Below are 14385 nucleotides of genomic sequence, written 5' to 3'. Positions count from 1 at the left end.
CCAAATATAATTACAAAGCACAAATGGTCAAATTCCATCCTCCACTTTTACGAACCATTTTCGCATGGCCGTACACATATACATCACAAAGAACTTAAAAACAATCGAGGGTAGTCCTATACATGCCATATCCAAAGTTCAACTAAAGGAGTACCAAAAAGGGCTTAGATAGTGTGGTTGACTTCAACTTCTATGATCCCGAATCCGATCGCTAACGAGCAAAATCTATAAACAGAGAAACAAAGAAACGGAGTAAGCAATTTATGCTTAGTAAGTTTCGAGCCATAATATACACACAACCAAAGCATAGCATTCAAGTAGCTAAACAATAATTCATATGCACAATTTCTCAAAGACATGCTTACTTCACAATCCCAACTCTTATATTCATACACAAATAACGGCCTAGTTAATGCCGATAGCTCATTTATCATTAGAGCGAATATTCATACGCACTTACTCCTAGTGTGCAAAGCACACACAACACATACCTTGTTGTTGGGAATTTCACAAGTGCATTAACTGAAAATTTTCCAGCAAGCTTATAATTTTCAAATCACATACCTTCGGAGTTTAACCGGATATAGCTACTCGTTCAAACGCCTTGGGACATAGCCGGTTATGGTAACCCGACAAATGGCTTGGGACTTAACCCGGATATCACAACTCGCACAATTGCCTTCGGGCTTAGCCCGGATATCATAGCTCGCACCATTGCCTTCGGGCTTAGCCCGGATATCACAACTCGCACAATTGCCTTTGGGCTTAGCCCGGATATCACAATTCGCACATTCATACACATCTTTGTTTCAATTTCATAACAAACTTTTATGCACAATTTACTTAATCAAGAATATCATTTCGGCTCAATGGCCACATACAAGGGCACAATTTCGATTGCTTATTACTTCGTTCAATCGAATCAAAATCTAAGTTTCGATACTCGAAAACTTACCTCGGACGTGGTCGAACGATTTCGACGGCTATTCGACGACTTTTTCCTTCCCCTTATCGGATTTAGCTCCCCTTTGCTCTTGAGCTTAATTTAGCAAATAAATTGGTTTTATCATTTGAGCATCGAAAGAGGAATTCAAGATACCTAGCCAATATATATGCTCATTAGGCATCAAAGTCGCATATGTACGAAATCACGAATCGAACTCAACACATTAGTTAATATTCCTCTTAGCGAATTTTCTAAGCCAAGAATAGGCATCAATATGCTTGCCTCTAACCGAATGCATGCACACCAATTTCCCTCATGTGGCGAATATGCATGTCCATGTTGAGGCCAATTATGTACTTAATACCACACAAAAACAGCATGCATTTTACTAACTAACGATTACATATTGTAGCTCAATACACATCTCTCATGTACTTCATAACCGAAACATCATCACAAGCAAATATATACCTTGAAATAGTATATACGTCATGCCAATACATCATGTGCAAACATGTATACACATATAGGTGCAAGGTCAATCTCAAGGGGTTCATACCCATCCAAACACAAATTTTACCAATCAAGTAACAAGCATAAATCATGCTCATGAATGCACCATGGCCAAATACATCACAACCATACTCTTTCAACTTCGGTCATGGTTAAACAAAGAATTCAATGTCCTACTCAAGAATACTAAAAAAGAAATTTCAAGAGTAGTCAATCCATCATTACATGCATCATCAACAAGCTTCACATTTAGCATGCAATGGCTTTAACACAATATCAACCTTGGCCAAATACCATTTTTCATGGCATAGCAAGGATTTGAACCATGGCTAACATGAACATCAAGTTAGCAACTAAAACATGCATGAATCTCATGATACAACCTCATACATACCTTAATCTTGATGCAAGTATAGCCAAATCTCCTTCTAGATCTCTTCTAAACCAAAAATGGAGCAAAATCCTCCCTTTTCCTTAGTATTTTCGGCCAAAGAAGTGAAAATGAATGAACAAAATTTTTTCTTTCTTTCTCTACAACTCACTGCAAGGGGGCATCCATGCTCATCTTTTTTTTTGTTCATTTCTTTAATGCTAATTCTTATTTTATTTCTTCATACATAACTCACTAACCAAACATGTTGGAAACATGTTTCCTTGCCCATCAACACCTACCTTGGCGGCCACTATGCTTCTTTTGGGGAAATTTGACATGCAAATCCCTTATTTTTGCATGCATGATCAACTAGTCATCCCACATCTTCCCATCATACTTTCAAAGTTTACTACTAGGCCCTTTCTAGTGAAATTCACATTTATAACACTAAATCAAATCATCAAAAATGTCACACACAATTTAACACATATCATAGGCATCAAAATAAATTTTAAATTATTTTTATGCCTCGGTTTTGTGGTCCCGAAACCACATCCCGACTAGGGTCAATTTTGGGCTGTCACAACTCTCCCCACTTAAGAAATTTTCGTCCCCGAAAATCTTACCGGTAAATAGGGTTGGGTATCGCTCTTTCATAGAGTTCTCGGTTTCCCAAGTAGCTTCTTCTATCCCGTGTTTGAGCCATAACACTTTCACTAGCGGAACCCGCTTGTTTCGCAACTCTTTCACTTCACGTGATAGGATACGAATCGGTTCTTCCTCATAACTCATATTGGCTTGAATTTCAACCTCTGATGGACTAATCACGTGCGATGGATCAGATCTATAGCGTCGAAGCATCGAAACATGAAAGACATCGTGAATCTTTTCGAGTTCAGGGGGCAAAATCAAACGATATGCAAACTGGACCGACTCGCTCGGATATCTCATATGGCCCAATGAACCTCGGGCTCAACTTGCCCTTACGGTCGAATCGAGTATCTTTTTCCAAGGCGAAACCTTGAGAAACACTTTATCCCCACCGATGCTCGATGTCTTTACGTTTGAGATCCGCGTCGACTTCTGACGGTCGAAGGCTATCTTCAGACTTTCACGGATTACTTTCACTTTCTGTTCAAAGATCTCTAATCAAATCCACCCCAAAATTTTGCTTTCACCGAGCTCAATCCAAAACAATGGTGTACGGCATTTACGATAATACAAAGCCTCGTAGGGTGCCATCTTAATACTTGATTGAAAACTATTGTTGTGCGAATTCAATCAAAGGCAAATACCGTTCCCATGAACCATCGAACTCGAGGATGCAACATCTCAACATATCCTCAAGTATTTGAATTATCCGCTCGGATTGACCATCGGTTTGGTGGTGAAAGGCGGTGCTGAAATGCAACTTGGTACCCAAAGCTTCTTGCAACTTCTTCCAAAATCGCGAGGTAAATCTCGGATCTCTATCCGACACGATGGATATAGACACCCCGTGTAATCTCACAATTTGAGAAACGTACAATTCGGCTAGTTTGTCCATTGAAAAATCCGTACGAACGGGGACAAAGTGAGCCGACTTAGTCAATCTATCTACCACGACCCAAACCGCATCCTTCTTACTCGCTGACAATGGCAGTCCGGATACAAAGTCCATTGTGACTCGATCCCATTTCCACTCGAGTATCGTGATCGGCTGAAGTAATCCTGAAGGCACTTGATGTTCCGCTTTCACTTGTTGACATATTAAACATCTCGAAACAAAGTCAGAGATGTCTCGTTTCATACCATGCCACCAAAATCGACGTTTCAAATCGTTGTACATCTTCGTACTCCCCGGGTGGATTGCCATTCGGCTACAATGGGCTTCGTTCAGAATTATCGAAATAAGTTCCGAATTCTTTGGAACACACTGATGACCCCTGAACCTCAAACAATCGTCATCATCGATCTGAAACTCTGATTCCTTGTTCGGAACACACTCAGCCCGTTTTGTAACCAACTCATCATCGACTTTTTGAGCTTCACAAATTTGATGTATCAATAATGGTTTGGCTTTCAATTCAGCTACTAACACATTGTCGGATCGAACGGACAAGTGCACATTCATCACTCGTAAAGCGAATAATGATTTACGACTTAAGGCATCCGCAACCACATTCGCCTTTCCCGGGTGATAGTCAATGACCAGCTCATAATCCTTTAACAGCTCGAGCCAACGTCTTTGTCGCAGATTTAAGTCTCTTTGAGTCATCAAATATTTGAGACTTTTGTGATCCGAATACACATGGCACTTCTCACCAACTAAGTAATGTCGCCATATCTTTAAGGCGAATACGATGGCAGCCAATTCGAGATCATGGGTCGGATAATTTTTCTCATGTGGCTTTAATTGCCTCGACGCAGAGGCCACAACTCGACCTTCTTGCATCAATACGCAACCTAACCCAAGTAGGGAGGCGTCACTATAGATGACAAACTCTTTGCCGATTCGGTTGCACTAGAATTGGGGTTTCATCAAATAAGTTTTCATTGATCGAAACTTTTCGACATTTCTCCGTCCATTCGAACTTAACATCCTTTTGGAGTAAGCGTCATTAGGCGTGGCTATCGTTGAGAAACCTTTTACAAATCGTCGGTAATAACCAAGCCCCAAAAAGCTCGAACCTCGGTAATATTTCTCGAGGCTTCCAGCTAAGTATGGCTGAAATTTTGTTCGGTCGACTCGAATACCGATCAGATACCACATGCCCCAAGAAGCTAACCTCTCTAACCGAACTCACACTTGCTGAACTTAGCATATAATTGCTTATCCCGTAAAATTTGTAGCACTAACCTCAAGTGTTCAGCATGTTCGGTCTCATTTCTTGAATAGACCAAGATGTCATCAATGAACACGACTACGAACCGATCCAAATATGGTCTGAAGATCCGATTCATCAAATCCATAAATACCGCAGGGCATTAGTAGGCCCAAACGGCATCACTAGGAACTCGTAGTGACCATATCTCGTTCTGAAGGCAGTCTTGGGTACGTCTGAATCTCGAATTCGTAATTGATAATAGCCCGATCTCAAATCTATTTTCGAGAACACTGAAGCTCCTTCATTGATCGAACAAATAGTCGATACGTGATAACGGATATTTGTTCTTTATCGCCGCTTTATTAAGTTGACGATAGTCGATGCACGACCTCATGGTTCCATCCTTCTTTTCACAAACAACACCGGCGCACCCAAGGTGAAAAACTCGGACGAGCAAAACCTCTATCCACCAATTCTTGCAACCGAGCTTTCAACTCCTTTAATTCCGTTGGTGCCATACGATATGGAGCTATCGAAATTGGAGTGGTACCAGGTACCAATTCGATGCCAAACTCTATTTCCCGAACAGGTGGTAAACTCGGCAATTCTTCAGGGAAAACATCCGGTATTCACAAACCACGCGCAGATTCGGGTTTCTTTTCGACTCCTTGTCATCGAGCACATACGCAAGGTATGCTTCGCACCCTTTTCTTACATATTTCTGGGCCAACATTGCTGATATTACAGCTGGCAACCCCTTTAAGTCCGTAGACTCAACCCGAATTATCTCGTTATTCGCGCACCTCAAATCGATAGTCTTGGTTTTGCAATTTACAACCGCATCGTGCATGGTCAACCAATCCAAACCAAGAATAACGTCGAATTCGTCGAACGGCAAAAGCATCAAGTCCGCCGGAAAATAAGAACCTCGGAATACTAGGGGACTTTTCTTACACACTTTGTTGACAAGCACGTAATGACCCAAGGGGTTTGACACCCGAATTACAAACTCAGTAGACTCAATAGGCAAAGTCTTACTGGATGCTAAGGTTTCGCATATATAAGAATGAGTAGAACCAGCGTCAATCAAAGCAATCACATTAGTATCGAAAAGAGTGAAAGTACCGTAATGACATCGGTGAGGCAAGATCCTCGCGCGCGCGTATGGCATAAGTCCTAGCAGAGCACGAGCCTCGGGTCTTGTTGTAGCATCTCTCGACCCTCTCTGATCGCCACTAGCATTGCCCGTATTTCTGGATGGCCTACTTCGAGCAGTGGTAGCACTCGGGTTTCCACTCTGACTTACATTTTGTTCAAGCAACCTCGGGCAATCCTTGATAAAGTGGTCGGCTAATCCACACTTATAGCGGGAGCGATCACGGAACCTACAGCTCCCGAATGCCATTTGCCACAATGTCGACACTCCATTCGGTTTCGACGATCATTCCCAACACCGGAGACCGGTGTGCCTCAGATACCCATTGGGGGTCGATCACGATCTCGCCTAAAAGGCCCGGCGCCTCTAGATCGGCTCACATCTTCTCGAAATCTCTTCGATGCTGTTGAAGAGACTTTCACGAGGACCTTTTGAAATTCTCCGGTTCCCACATCAACTTTTGATTCTCCTTTCTAAGCTCTTCGACTTTACAAGCTCGCTCAACAAGTACTACGAACTCTCGTATTTCGAGAATGCCAACAAACATCCTTATATCATCATTCACCCATCCTCGAGCGTTTACACATAATAGCTTCGGACGAAACACATTCCCGAGCGTATTCATCGAGTCTAACAAATTTTCGCTCGTAGTCGATAACGGACATAGAGCGTTGCTTAAGATCAAGAAATTCCTTTCGCTTTTGGTTGATGAATCTCGATCGATATACTTCTTTCGAACTCGGTTTGGAAAAACTCCCAAGTTACTTGCTCCTAGGCACAACCGAAGTCGAGTACTCCACCAATAGTAGGCGGAATCGTGTAGCAAGGAGATAGTACACCTTAAGCACTCATCGGTGTACAAGATAGCTCATCGAGCACCGGATAGTGTTGTCCAACCAAAATTCAGCTTGCTCGGCATCGTCGTCATCCGTAGCTTTAAATTCAATGGCCCCATGTTTTCGAATCTCGTCGATCGGGGGCTTACTTGACCTTATTTGGTCGATTCTTGGAGGTATTGTAGGTGCGGGGTTGCGTTAGTCGGGAATGGAGGTTGTGGAACAGTAGTGTTAGTTCGAATGTATTGGTTGAACCAATCATTCATCACGCTATAAAAGGCTTGCCTAGCCTCATCATTCGGATTGTTGGCCATAGGTTGAGAGTCTGCCGGCCGCTGTCCCTTGCGCGGAGCAGCGCCACACTCTCCACATCATCAGCTATTGCTCGGTTGGGATCGGGATCCATTGCTATAAACAAACACAAATTCGAATGTCGTAAATCACCACACTATCAATTATCACTTAATGGCATGTATAGCTAGACCCCAAACATATCACGGTAGTCCTAGAATCGACTAAACCGTAGCTCGATACCAATAAAATTGTAACACCCGAACCCGAGACCATCGCCGTGTCGGACACGAGGGGTTAACGAGACAAATCCTCTTAAAGTGCCGACCAATTTGGCCTTTCCGACATGTGCTGGAAAACTGCATCACTGTCGTCTTAAAAATCATATCTCGAGTTTCAAAACTAGGAAACTGATTCCGTAAATTTTCCCTGAATTTAGACTCATATATACATCCATGGATTTATTTCTAGAATTTTTGGTCGGGCCAATTGGTACATTTTATTAGTTAAAGTCACCAATGTTACAGGGGTCGACTACACTGACCTTCGCGCATTACAACTTGAATATCTCTCTGTACAGGGCTTTAATACTGGTCCCGTTTGTTTCTAATGAAACTAGACTCAAAATGGAATCTGCAAATATAAGGCATGACTTCTAATTCTTTCTGGATAATTTATAGTAAATTTTCAAAGTCGCGACAGGGGACCCAGAAACCGTCCTGGCCTTGTCTCACAAGAACTTTAATATCTCTCGGTATACTGTTCATATGATCGTTTCGTTACTTTCATATGAAAATAGACTCGTCAATGTTCGTTTACATAACTTATTCACTATTTAATACCAATCCTAAAAATTTTGGCGATTTTTCAAATCCGCACCACTGCTGCTGCCAGCATCTATTTTCAAGGTAAACTTTACCTATCTTGTGGTTTCCATGGGCCAACTAAAATTTTGACATACATAGGTCCACATATGATCATATTTAGCCATTCCAATGGCTGATCATGTGATCAACACTCTCATTCCAAACCATAATCACATCATGAAACCAAATATAATTACAAAGGACAAATGGTCAAATTCCATCCTCCACTTTTACGAACCATTTTCGCATGGCCGTACACATATACATCACAAAGAACTTAAAAACAATCGAGGGTAGTCCTATACATGCCATATCCAAAGTTCAACTAAAGGAGTACCAAAAAGGGCTTTGATAGTGTGGTTGACTTCAACTTCTATGATCCCGAATCCGATCGCTAACGAGCAAAATCTATAAACAGAGAAACAAAGAAACGGAGTAAGCAATTTATGCTTAGTAAGTTTCGAGCCATAATATACACACAACCAAAGCATAGCATTCAAGTAGCTAAACAATAATTCATATGCACAATTTCTCAAAGATATGCTTACTTCACAATCCCAACTCTTATATTCATACACAAATAACGGCCTAGTTAATGCCGATAGCTCATTTATCATTAGAGCGAATATTCATACGCACTTACTCCTAGTGTGCAAAGCACACACAACACATACCTTGTTGTTGGGAATTTCACAAGTGCATTAACTGAAAATTTTCCAGCAAGCTTATAATTTTCAAATCACATACCTTCGGAGTTTAACCGGATATAGCTACTCGTTCAAATGCCTTCGGGACATAGCCCGGTTATGGTAACCCGCACAAATGCCTTCGGGACTTAACCTGGATATCACAACTCGCACAATTGCCTTCGGGCTTAGCCCGGATATCATAGCTCGCACCATTGCCTTCGGGCTTAGCCCGGATATCACAACTCGCACAATTGCCTTGGGCTTAGCCCGATATCACAATCGCACATTCATACACATCTTTGTTTCAATTTCATAACAAACTTTTATGCACAATTTACTTAATAAAGAATATCATTTCGGCTCAATGGCCACATACAAGGGCACAATTTCGATTGCTTATTACTTCATTCAATCGAATCAAAATCTAAGTTTCGATACTCGAAAACTTACCTCGGACGTGGTCGAACGATTTCGACGGCTATTCGACGACTTTTTCCTTCCCCTATCGGATTTAGCTCCCCTTTGCTCTTGAGCTTAATTTAGCAAATAAATTGGTTTTTATCATTTGAGCATCGAAAGAGGAATTCAAGATACCTAGCCAATATATATGCTCATTAGGCATCAAAGTCGCATATGTACGAAATCACGAATCGAACTCAACACATTAGTTAATATTCCTCTTAGCCGAATTTTCTAAGCCAAGAATAGACATCAATATGCTTGCCTCTAACCGAATGCATGCACACCAATTTCCCCTCATGTGGCCGAATATGCATGTCCATGTTGAGGCCAATTATGCACTTAATACCACACAAAAACAGCATGCATTTTACTAACTAATGCATTACATATTGTAGCTCAATACACATCTCTCATGTACTTCATAACCAAAACATCATCACAAGCAAATATATACCTTGAAATAGTATATACGTCATGCCAATACATCATGTGCAAACATGTATACACATATAGGTGCAAGGTCAATCTCAAGGGGTTCATACCCATCCAAACACAAATTTTACCAATCAAGTAACAAGCATAAATCATGCTCATGAATGCACCATGGCGAATACATCACAACCATACTCTTTCAACTTCGGTCATGGTTAAACAAAGAATTCAATGTCCTACTCAAGAATACTAAAAAAGAAATTTCAAGAGTAGTCAATCCATCATTACATGCATCATCAACAAGCTTCACATTTAGCATGCAATGGCTTTAACACAATATCAACCTTGGCCAAATACCATTTTTCATGGCATAGCAAGGATTTGAACCATGGCTAACATGAACATCAAGTTAGCAACTAAAACATGCATGAATCTCATGACACAACCTCATACATACCTTAATCTTGATGCAAGTATAGCCAAATCTCCTTCTAGATCTCTTCTAAACCAAAAAATGGAGCAAAAATCCTCCCTTTTTCCTTAGTATTTTCGGCCAAAGAAGTGAAAATGGATGAACAAAACTTTTTCTTTCTTTCTTTACAACTCACGGCAAGGGGGGCATCCATGCTCATCTTTTTTTTTGTTCATTTCTTTAATGCTAATTCTTATTTTATTTCTTCATACATAACTCACTAACCAAACATGTTGGAAACATGTTTCCTTGCCCATCAACACCTACCTTGGCCGGCCACTATGCTTCTTTTGGGGAAATTTGACATGCAAATCCCTTATTTTTGCATGCATGATCAACTAGTCATCCCACATCTTCCCATCATACTTTCAAAGTTTACTACTAGGCCCTTTCTAGTGAAATTCACATTTGTAACACTAAATCAAATCATCAAAAATGTCACACACAATTTAACACATATCATAGGCATCAAAATAAATTTTAAATTATTTTTATGCCTCGGTTTTGTGGTCCCGAAACCACATCCCGACTAGGGTCAATTTTGGGCTGTCACATAAAAGCCACAAAAATCATAAGAAAAACTATCCATGTGTCACGTATTAGCTACGTGCTATAGTTAAAAATAATTCGTAAGTCGCAAATGGCAACAAAAAAAACCTCAAGCACAAAAACAAAGGAATCCGCAAGTTTACCTAGCAAAACATTAACTAATGGTATTCCTTAGACGAAACAAAACAATCCTCCCTTTTACTTTTTAGATAGCAAAACATTAACTAATGGTATTCCTTAGAAGAAACAAAACAATCCTCCCTTCTACTTTTTTAGATAAAAGTACACCAAAGAAAATTCACACCTCACTAAGCATGTAATAAAGACAGTGCAAGGCTAACCTAGTGTACCCATCCTGTTTCAAGAAAGACCACTTTATGACCTTCTTTTCATCAGGGACGAAGTCAGAAAATTTTTTTAGCGGGGGCTGGATGAAATTTTAATTTTTTATAGTTTATATATTTATAATTTGTAAAGGATTAAATTGAATTTTTATAATTTTAGGGGGGCCAAAGTACAATTTTACCTTTACTAATTTAAAATTTTTAAAAAAATTTAAGGGCCAAAATAATAATTTTACATTTTAGGGGGGCCGGGGCCCATGCCAGCCCCCTTCCCCCCCTGCCTCCGCCCCTACTTTTCATTTAGGGGCCAGGGGAAATTGTTATGCCAAACCAAACATGGTGTCTTCTAATACAACCCCACTAGTGTAGTGGCTCACCCATCTAAAGGCTCGCCACTATAAATTTACGTCTACCTAGGGAGTTTCTCCTATCTCACCTAAAAATCTTCATTTCACTTTCATCATACCTAAAGAGTCCTTACCCTCGACCTCTCTAACGAGCCACCGTCCCCTTCGACATCTCTTCCCATCTGTCAATTTTTTATATAAAATTTTATAATTTTTAAATAATTTTAATGCTTTTAATATTTTTCATACACTTTTATAATGTTTATAATGTAGATATATGTTTAATTTGCTGGATACTAACATCACAATGATAGCAACATTTGGCATACAACGGTTTAAAATTAATTATATATCTCAATCAGTCTTTTTAACATTCAAATGATTAAATCATTAGACGAGACATAACTTTAAGTTTTGATCCGAGTAAAAAAGCTCTTTAAAAAGTAAAGTTAAAAAAAAGTGTACATTTTAAAAAGTAAATCATACATTAAGTAGTGTTGGAAAAATTGTAATTTTTGGTAACTTTGAGACATATTCTCAATTGGTAAAGGTGGAGAGTTGAATCATAAAATTATAGTTTTATATTCTACTCCATGAGTCCTTTACAACAGTATACCATATGCTCAAAATAGTTGGATAATGAATGAGAAATTGATGTTCAAAGTAAGTTACTTAAAAATATTTGTTGAGAAAAAGAAAAACTTAGATCCCACATTGGTTAAAGACTAAGTGTGAGACGTATATATATATATATATATATATATATGAGAACCCACTTAAAAAATAATTGAATGATTAAGCTTGAAACTTTGCTTCGCGTGCTAGGGGGTGTAGATCCAAACCAATTTTTAAAAAGGCTTTGAATTTTTTTTGAAACTAATACTCTCTCACACTGAATTTATTTTGCTCTCAAAATTCTTTTTTTCCTCTTCATATTTTCTCACGTTTCGATGATAGAAAAATGCAACGTTTGTTCGTTGATCGCTGCGGAGGTGCTACTGCTTTGATCATTGTGTTGTTGTATCTTAGGAGACAGTCGACCAACGTTTCTCCAAGTACTGCAAGAGTAGCCGAATCTGTTTTAAAAAAATTGTGTCAAACAGGTCACAACATTTAGTAAATCTCTATTTTTTTTTCAATTTCTGATTTTTGTTACGGTATTTATTAGTTTTCGTATTTGACAATTTAAATATAAACTATTCAATTTATATTTTATTTTATATATAAATATTTGTTTATTTATATTTATATATTTTACTCATTATCGTATTATTTCCAACAAGTTGAAACACGAATATAAAATAAATTTTTATGCAACTGAGACTTAAACCCAAATTATTTTTAGGGAAGGTGATGGTATTAGTAGTCACAACTTAAGTTAATAAAATAACTTTTTTTTAAGAAGAATATAAAATAGATATACATGACACGTTGGGAATATGGATGCACGAATTATCAAGGAAAACATTTGGTCCGTGTACGAAGATAATGTGAAATAAAATAATAAAAACAACTGGAACATGCTTTGCTAGCAAACAAGGGCAAATGGAAGATAGGCAGCAACACCAGCTGCAGTTTTCTCAGCTGGACCCACACGCAAATAACAGCGAAATTTAGCATTACAAATTAGTACTGCACAAGCAAAACATGCACCTTCCCCATCATTTCTCATGTAATTTTTGCCTAACTAACGCGTTCCTTTTGGCCTTTTTTATTTTTATTTGCTAGTATTTAGCCTTCTATAATTGACTATTACATTCTTCATATAAATAACTTAGGATCCCCTCTCAATCTCTTTAACCAACTACACAACTGTTTTCCTTTCAAAACACACGCACCTCTTCTCTTAATTTCCAATAACGCTATCATCTTTTGTTCTTTGCAAATCACCATGGGAAATTACGTGTCCTGCACTTTGGCCACCCCTTTAATCAAAAGCGGTAAAGCTGCAAGGGTGATCCTTCCCGGCGGCGAAATCCGGCAATTCCGGGAATCCGTAAAGGCTGCCGAGCTTATGTTGGAGTGTCCCAATTTTTTCCTCACTAATTCCCAGTCTCTTCACATAGGCAAGAGATTTTCAGCTCTGACCGCCGATGAAGAATTGGAGCTGGGCAACGTTTTCCTCATGTTCCCGATGAAGAGACTCAATTCCGTGATCACCGCAGCCGATATGGCTATACTTTTCATGGCGGCGAACTCTTCAGCCAAGAGAATATCAAGTGGAAAAGTGAGGGTTTTACCGGAGACCGGAAACGTTGAAGAAGAGCAAGAAAAGTCGATGGGAGGATCAAGGTTGAGCTTAGAAGGGGTTGAAGAATTCAAGCATAGGTTATCTGTTTGTAGGTCAAGAAAACCTTCATTGGAAACAATTAAAGAAGAACCTGTTTGCTCAAGGTGAATATTAGACCATGTTTTGGGTCAGTTAATACAAAGATAACTCTTTCTTTTCTTGTTTCGTTCTATTTGCTAATATATTTTCAGCAGATAGAATTCTTTTTCTTTTCATTTTTGATTTGAGAGCATCTGTAATATGACTAACATATAATGTGAAAATTTATCCATGAAAAAGTAAGATTTTCAGTGAATGAAGTTGAGTTTGGTTCATATGGATGAATTTTGTTCTTTAAGATTACATTAAAGTTGTTTATAATTATGGGTTACAGGTGAGATAGTTAACATTCTGAATTCTCAATGCCCAATCTACTTTGCTTAGTGTTTAAACCTTCTTTCATATTAATTTTTATTTCAAACTTTATTTAATTAAAATAAATAAATTTGAGTAAAGTTATATTTTTAAAAGAAGAATGACCCTTTAAAACCCGAATAAAATACATAAGCTAAATAAAGTAAAAATATCACAAAATTCTCTCCGATTGTACCATAGACGTATGAGCAGTAAAAATTTTATTACGATAATAAATTTAGCCTTTAATTTTATATATTTATTTAACTTGATTCATACTCTTTTATCAAAAGTAAACTAATTTTTTTAAAACTAATAAAATTAAAGGTTCAAAAGCCTTAATAAAAAATTTAAAAAATTAATTAAACTTTTAAAATTAAAAAATATTTAAAAATCACAAAATTTATTATAAAATTTAAATTAAAAATAATAATATTGACCCTTATAAGGTTTTAAAAAAGTGACTCCTGGGTTGATATTGTTTAAAAATTTTCATAACTTTTTTATAAATTTTATGATTTTAATAATTTTAAAATTTAAAAGGGATTAAATGATATATTTTTAATTTGTTACTACAACTTTTTGACCATTTAACTTTAGTTTAAAAATTTCTAATTTA

At 38.1% G+C, this 14385-nt stretch overlaps 1 protein-coding gene across 1 annotated transcript; it reads left to right on the top strand.

Annotated features, from left to right (window-relative positions):
• The first annotated feature begins 12739 nt into the window (after positions 1 to 12739).
• On the top strand, positions 12740 to 13668 carry LOC108452033 (uncharacterized). The gene has a single exon (XM_017749763.2). It carries the CDS (start codon positions 12975 to 12977, stop codon positions 13479 to 13481), a length of 507 nt encoding a protein of 168 aa, XP_017605252.1. The 5' UTR covers positions 12740 to 12974; the 3' UTR covers positions 13482 to 13668.
• The last annotated feature ends 717 nt before the right edge of the window (positions 13669 to 14385 follow it).

This window comes from Gossypium arboreum, chromosome 5 (assembly GCF_025698485.1).
Source record: "Gossypium arboreum isolate Shixiya-1 chromosome 5, ASM2569848v2, whole genome shotgun sequence".
Lineage (NCBI taxonomy): Eukaryota > Viridiplantae > Streptophyta > Magnoliopsida > Malvales > Malvaceae > Gossypium > Gossypium arboreum.
The sequence above is the reverse complement of the archived record's forward strand: the minus strand, read 5'-3'. Positions and strand labels throughout refer to the sequence as shown.